This window comes from Elephantulus edwardii, unplaced genomic scaffold (genome assembly GCF_000299155.1).
Source record: "Elephantulus edwardii isolate Elephantulus edwardi_28Jun2011 unplaced genomic scaffold, EleEdw1.0 scaffold00028, whole genome shotgun sequence".
In the NCBI taxonomy this organism is placed as follows: domain Eukaryota; kingdom Metazoa; phylum Chordata; class Mammalia; order Macroscelidea; family Macroscelididae; genus Elephantulus; species Elephantulus edwardii.
Genome location: NW_006399778.1, coordinates 11,075,108 through 11,082,593, shown reverse-complemented (window position 1 = coordinate 11,082,593; position 7,486 = coordinate 11,075,108). Strand labels below are relative to the sequence as shown.

General features: G+C 39.0%; 1 protein-coding gene across 4 annotated transcripts in view; it reads right to left on the bottom strand.

Annotated features, from left to right (window-relative positions):
- EIF4G3 (eukaryotic translation initiation factor 4 gamma, 3) overlaps positions 1-7,486 on the bottom strand; it is a 427,927-nt gene that overhangs the window by 71,747 nt on the left and 348,694 nt on the right. For all 4 annotated transcript variants that reach the window (XM_006883565.1, XM_006883564.1, XM_006883567.1 and 1 more), the window contains 2 exons: positions 1,462-1,608; positions 797-1,033 (listed from right to left, as the gene is read on the bottom strand). In XM_006883565.1, the coding sequence (XP_006883627.1) occupies positions 797-1,033; positions 1,462-1,608 (384 nt within the window). The remainder of the gene's footprint in view (positions 1-796; positions 1,034-1,461; positions 1,609-7,486) is intronic.

Below are 7,486 nucleotides of genomic sequence, written 5' to 3'. Positions count from 1 at the left end.
AAAAAAAAAAAAAAAAGAAAGCTACTGAATCCAGTTAATTTCTCTGCCAATCTCAAGTCTGGTACATGGTAATTTTTCTCCCTTTATGTCTGTCCACAATTTACTGCATATACAAATGACCTGTGAAATAATCACAGCAGAAGGGAAAAAAATGACGAACACATAATTTGTACAACCCACAAATCAGCTTTTTTATTATTTGACACCCTCCTTTATCTCTAATTTTAAAACAAATCTGTTAAGAAATTTTGTGGCTGGGAGCTCTGGTGGCCCAGTGGCAAGAAGTTACACTACAATTCCAGAAGTACATGGTTCAAATCCACCAGATGCTCTGCTGGAGAAGAAGGGGCAATCTCCTCCTGTACCAGTCAGATATGATTTGATGGTACACATATACAAAAGAAAAAAAAATTTAAAAAATTTTTTTAAAAAAAGAAACTTTGTGGCAAAACATTGGCTATGAGATGAACTAGAGAAAAAGAACAAAGAGGAACTATAGAGAGAATGCTGCTCACCCAAAGGCTGTGCCTCTGTGGCAGTTCAAAAGCATCAGTGTTTCTCAGAGAGAAAAATGGACACTTTCCTCCTATAAAGTGTCACGTATGGGTCAATTCCAAGTCAACGGCAATGAGCTGAGTAGTCGAGACTGTTGATGGGGCAAGAAGGAACTCTTCTGTTAGATAATCTTAGTTCTTTTTCAACTGACTCAGAGCCCTGTGGATAAGTCTGTGGGATTTTTTTATTAATGCTTACAGAGTTCATAAACATTGTGCTTCACAGGATTTTTTATATTTACCTTTGCTTTCTCAAAGTCTAGGTCTTTGCCAATGGTAGTGAGTAGGCGACACAGGCACTCCAGGGATTCCTCATCGTGGTTCTTCAGCAATTTCACCACACAGTCATGCATGATGGCTTCAGTCAGCATTTTGAGTTTAAAGAGTTCTCCAATAAACTTAATGTTACCAATGGATCTCCTTCGGGCTTTGTCCTTGGCTTCTTCTAGCTCATCATGGAGCCTTGTTCTCTCCTCTGGCTGTTGTTTAAAGAGGGAAACAGGATCTTCACGATGAAAACTGTACTGTACAACAGATGCTAAGAATATACACTTAGATTCATGATCCTTACCCTTTATAGAGGTCAAGGATCTTGTTCGAGAATCTAAAAGAAACTATGAGCTTAATCTAAAAGTTTGCATCTATTTGAGGAATTTCTAGAAAGCAGCAATCTCTTTTAAGTATAGTTCTAAATCCTTGGCTTAAGAGGACTGAGTTGGTTTAAACATGCTGCACTCATAGGTTTAATAGGACTATGTATGTCTCTAAACATTAGTATAGTCCTTCAACATAAAAAGAGATTATAGGCCTCTTTTAAATAGTATGGATTTTTGTAGCTGGCTTCTTGCTACTTCTACTTGCTAACACTTAAAATGTGAAAATACTGTCTTTCATTGAAAATACTTACAGCACTGGCAGCTTCGAGTTCTTTCTGCTTCTTCTCAAAGACATCATCATCTGCTTTATCTTTTTCAAACTCTTTCTGGCAACGGTTCAGTAGCAGCTTCCGGAAATTCACTGTGTTACCAGGCTTGTCTGCCATGGGTACTTTAAGCTGTAACCAAATGGGAAAATGTAAAAGCAGAAAGATTACTTAAAGACTTTAAAATATTTTCTTCAAAATGTGTCTTTTCTTTATTGGGCATAATAATGCTGGCTGAACTACAGGAAAGCATTTTACAAGAGGTGCTCAATTTAGCTTTGGGTATGTCATGACTCAATGGCAAGAGATCTTCAATTTAAGTCAGAAAAGATACATATTACTTTATGGTCATGTCACTTTTAAACCAATATGCATCATTTTAACTGCCCAGGCATGGTAAGGTTATTTCTTCTTTTTGTTTTATCTTACTACTATCAATTAGTTTTAACTTTTGCATTATCTTACTACCAGTAGTTAGTTTTAGTGAAATAATTAGAAATGACATAAGATGGAAAAATTTCATAGTCACAAGTGTTATAGGTTAGTTATGGATAAAAGACAGAAAGATGAACATTTGAAGACTTTTTAAAATTCATAATGCCACTCATCTATGACTTCAATATGCTATGTTTATACTATTTCTTATGTGCCAAGAACTAAAAACAATCCTCCAAAATTCAGCCTAAAAAACAGTTACTTTCAAATACTGCCTAGTGGCCCTGTTGTAGAATGGAACTGACATCAGGGTTGGGGTGAGACTGAAAAAGATTGGATAAATTATGTATACTGCATTGAAACAGATGAGGGAGCAAACTGTTTAAAAGCGATATATGACTGAGTATTATGGTCATGACAAGAGTTCAGAATGAAGGCTACAAAGTGGCGTGTACTCGGGGACGGGTGGGGGGAATTGTATACCAATGAAAGAATTTTTCTTTCACTTTTCAAAGAGAAAAGTGAACAGGGAGAAGGGGTGAAGGGAGAAAAAATGCAACAATGAATGAATGGAAATCCAAAGTCTCTGTAAATGTTCATTAAAATTAATAATAATAAAAAAGCAGTCACTTTAAAAATATCCTTTTGATATAAAAGGGAAAAAAATCAGAGTAGAAGGGAAGATGTCAGCTGATTTACCTCTAAATTTGATAGTTGTTGTTATGTGCCATCAAGTTGCTTGCAACTCAAAGCGACCCTATGTACAACAGCCCTAAACCCTGCTCTATCCTGTGCCAATCGCATTGTCTCCAACACCCCCAGACCCCAATTACCCCAGTCTCTGGATCGATCCACCTCAAAGAGGGTCTTCCCCACCTGCGCTGTCCCTCAACCCTCCCAAGCATGACATCCTTCTCCAAGGACTGGTCCTCCTTGCAACATGTCCGAAGTATGTCAAACGAAGCTTCAGAATCCTTGCCTCCAAGGAGCAGCCTGGTTTAACCCTCTCCAAGATGAACCTGTTTGTTTTCTTAGCAGTCTATGGTACGTTCAATACTCTTCTCTAGCACCACAGCTCAAAGGCATCAATTCTCCTTCTGTCCTCCCTACTCATTGTCCAGCTCTCTGATGTATAACAAGTGATGGCAAAGACCATGACCTGTACCAGGCACACCTTAGTCTCTTGAGTGATACCACTGCTCTTCATTAGTAACAAGGTTAAAAAAAAAACCAAACAAAAAAACCAACCCACCCATAACATAAAAGAGCACCAACATGGCATCAGGCTCTGGAATCACTTAATCAACCCACATGCTGCCGTCAATCAGTTCTGACTCATAGTGACTTTCCCTCGGATTTTCAAGGCTGTATACTCTTTTAGAAGAGCACTCTTCATTTTTCTACTGAGTAGCTGGCTGATTTGAAGTGACAACCTTTTTGTTAGTAGGCTGACAGGCTATATACTATGCTACCAGGATTCTGAAGAATAAAGGTTCTACAAATCAATAGTTATATCCAATAAGCTTCTTCACAAGAACATAGGTTAAACCAGTGAAAAAGTCCAATTCAGCGTCTTGACGTAGTCACCAGCATCATCTTAGTTAATGTTAATAACATAACTGACGGCTAAGATGAACACAGCCTATCCCACAATCAATCTGCTTTGAGATGTTTTCTGCATTACTGATTGTGTAAAAATAGGAGGATGATGGGCAACAATATGAAAATCTGTGCCATCAATATATAGAATGAAAAAAAACTAGAATTAAAACTGGGGAGGGGAGAAAGAATATGCACCAAAGATAAAATAAACACATACAACTTGTGATGGTAAGACATAACTGCTATACCCACTGACAACTCTCCACTCTGTTTCCAAGCTGTAAAATGCTCAAGAGGAAATGTCCTCCGTTACAAAACAGGACAGACATCGGGGTTAAGGGGAATCTAAGAGAAGAGGGTCTAAATAATGTATACTGCATTGAAAAAGATGAGGGAGAGAACTGTTTGCAAGGAATATATGATTAGGTATTATTTTCATCACAAGAGTCCAGAATGAGAGCTTTAAGGGGGAGGGGACTTGGAGGGGATTGTATAATAATCAAAGTATTTTATTTATTTTTTTTTTTTACTTTCAAAGAGAAAACCAACTTGGGGGAGGGGTGGGCAGGGAGGAAAATGTGCAACAGTGAATGAATGTAAATCCAAAGTCTCTATAAACTTTCTTTAAAATTACAATTAAAAAAAAGAGGAAATGTCCTAACTTTCTTCTAAAGAGGGGCTGGTGGATTCCAACTGACAAAGAAGCACAATCCTCTACAGACCACTCCACTAGAGCTCCCTGATCTACCTGCTAACACTGTACAAAATAGATTCCACTGTGAATATGTCTTTCTAAATGCATCTCTATCGGATACATCTAGAGGCGTAGAGAGGGCGGTGGGAGGCCCACAAGATTCAAAAGGTGCCAAATCATAGAAGAGTAAGTAATTTTTCATCAGTCTTTCATTCAGTGTATTTCTCTTTAGTTAGGCCAGTTGCACATCTATCCTCCTGAATCTATTCCAGCTTTGTGCTGTTGCCCAAGATAGATTTTTCATGTCTGTGAGTAATTCAAGGCTTTATTTCTGATGATATTCAATTGTGTATCCTCTGTTTTCTAAATATCTTTTACTATTCTCAGAACCGACATTCTTTCCACATCTTGCATTAGAGTACTTAATGAATGCAGCAATACTGAAATTTCCTTGTCTGGTATAACATGAGAGAGTGTAATAAAACTACATTTAGTGCCATTCTGTAGAGCTGATGTAGGTGCGGCCTCTGCAAACCAAAACAATTCACTGCTGGAGAAGTGATTCTGACTTAGGGCAAACTTTTGGGGCAAGGGGCAAATAAGAAATGCCTTACAGGATTTCCAACGCTGCAAATGTTTATGGAAGTAGATTGTCTCTGATTTCTCTCATGGAGCATATGGTAGGTTTGAGTTACCTTCTTTTGACTAGCAGCCAACAGCCTTAAACACAGCACCATTGTTGTTGGTGATAGTGCCTTCAAGTCAAGTATGAACTGACTTATGAACAGCCGACCTGAACCCTGTCCTATCCTGTGCCATCCTCATCATCTCTGACACACTGAAACCCACTGCTGGAGTCACTGTGTGAATCTCATTCAAGGGTCCTCCTCTCCATCACTGAACCTCCAGCATTCCAAGCATGTCCCTTTCCAAGGAATAGCCTTGCTGAGCTACATACAGAAAGATGAAGCTTCACTCTGTCACTATCAGAGCAGAAAAAAAAAGTAATAAAGGAATTATCCAAGGGTGTAGTCTCAGAGCATAAAATAAACTGAATTTGATGAGAAGTTCAGAGTTACACATACTGAAATACTTTTATAAGATAGCTTAAAAAAAGAATTATACTTGACATATTAATGTTATCAAAGATCAGTATGAGAACTCCACTGAAGAGCTCAGTCTACTGGGCCACAAAGCCAACTTTCAAATGGGTTAATTTTTGCATATATCAATTTAATCACAAAAATATACTTGAAGGTATACATTATTTTTACACTGAATCTTTCTCATTTCCTTAACCCACCCTTCCCTCCACCCACCAAATTATGCAACCCTATGATAATAACCTCCCCCCGTCCTCCCTCCCCTTTGGGTCCTCATACACATTTGACTAGTTATCTATTTCTACAATAATGGTCTTATACAGTATTTGTCTTTATGTGACTGAGCTAGTTCATTTAGCATAATGCTTTCCAGTCCCTCCCAAGTTAGGTACAAAATCTTTGTTCCCGCATGCTGTGTAGTATTCCATCATGTGAATGTACCATAATTTCTCAATCCATTCGATTGTAGTTGGGCATTTGGGCTGTTTCCAAGTATTTGCAATGGTGTAAGTAAACTAGCATAAAATAAAAAGTTTATATTTAAAAAATATATACTTGAAGGTCAATATGTGCCAGGAAGCTAGGTTGCTGTTGTTACGTGTCACTGAGTCAACCAAGACTCACAGCAACCCTATGAAAAGCCAAGACCTGAACTGTGCCCTATCCTGAACCATCCTCACCATTTCTGGTGTTTGGGCCCCTTGTTACAGGAAATATGTCAATCCATTGTTGAGGGTTTTCCTCTCTTTCTTTGACCTTAAACGCTTTCAAAAATTATGTCTCTTCCCAAGGACTGGCCCCTTTAACTAAACACCAAAAAGGTATGTGAGATGAAGCTTCATCATCTTTGCCTCCACAAAGCACCATGGTAGGTAGTACTTTCTCCAAGGCATATTTGTTTTTAGCAGTCCATGGGATATTCAGTACTCTTCTTCAACACCACAACTCAAAAGCATCAGTTCTTCTGTCATCTTTCATCAGTATCCAACTTTCAGATGCAAAGGATGTAACTGAAAAATACTATGCTTTGGATCAGGGAGCTCTGCTGGCTTCTTCTTGTTGTTAGGTACCGTCAAGTCAAGTACAACTCATAGTGACCCTATGAAGAGATTTAAACCATGTCCTATCCTGTGCCATCCTCACTAACTCGGAGACCCTCAAGCCCATTGCTGCAGTCACTGTGTCAGTCCACCTGGTTGAGGGTCTTTCTCTCCTTTGCTATTCCTCCACCTCCCAAAGCATGATATCCCTCTCTAAGGAACATGTCCAAAGTATGTGAGACAAAACTTCATCAGCTTTGCCTCTAAGGAGCACTCTGGCTGCACCTTCTCCAAGATATATCTGTTTGTTCTTTTGGTAGTCCATGGGATGGATACTCAGTGGTCTTTTCCAACACAATTCAAAGGCATCAATTAGTCTTCTGTCATTGTTAGTCACTGTCCAGCTGTCAGATGCATAATAAGTGACTGAAAAGACAATGGCCTGAATCAGATGCATTTTAGTCCTCGAAATGACATCATTGCTCCTCAATAACCCGGAAACATCCCTAACGACTGACTTTCCCAGTAAAATTTGTCTCTTGATCTCCTGACTGCTAATACCAATTGTACTGACTGTGGATCCAAGAAAGTTGAAGTTGTTGACAGATTCAATCTTTTCTCCACTGATCATGATATTGATCATGAATTGCCTATTGTGCTATGGAGTCACCTGTGACTCATAGCGACCCTGAGTACAACCACCCTAAACCCTGCTCTATCCTGTACCAATCTCACTGTCTCTGACACACTCACCCCCAGTACCCAAGTCACTGAATCAATTCATCTCAGAATCCTTGCCTCTAAGGAGCAGCCTGGTTTCACCCTCTCTAGGATGAACTTGTTCGTTTTCTTAGCAGTCCATGGTATATTAAAAATTCTTCTCCAGCACCACAACTCAAAGGCATCAATTCTCCTTTCATACTCCCTAGTCATTGTCCAGCTCTCTGATTCACAGCAGAGATTGCAAAGACCATGGCCTGTATCAGGCGCACCTTAGTCTCTATTTTTTTAAAATTTTTAAATTTCTTTATTTTTCATTTCAATGAACATCTACAGAGATTTTGGAATTCCAATCATTCACTGTTGCACCTCTCTCCACGCTCCCCCCACACCTTAGTCTCTTGACTGACATGGTT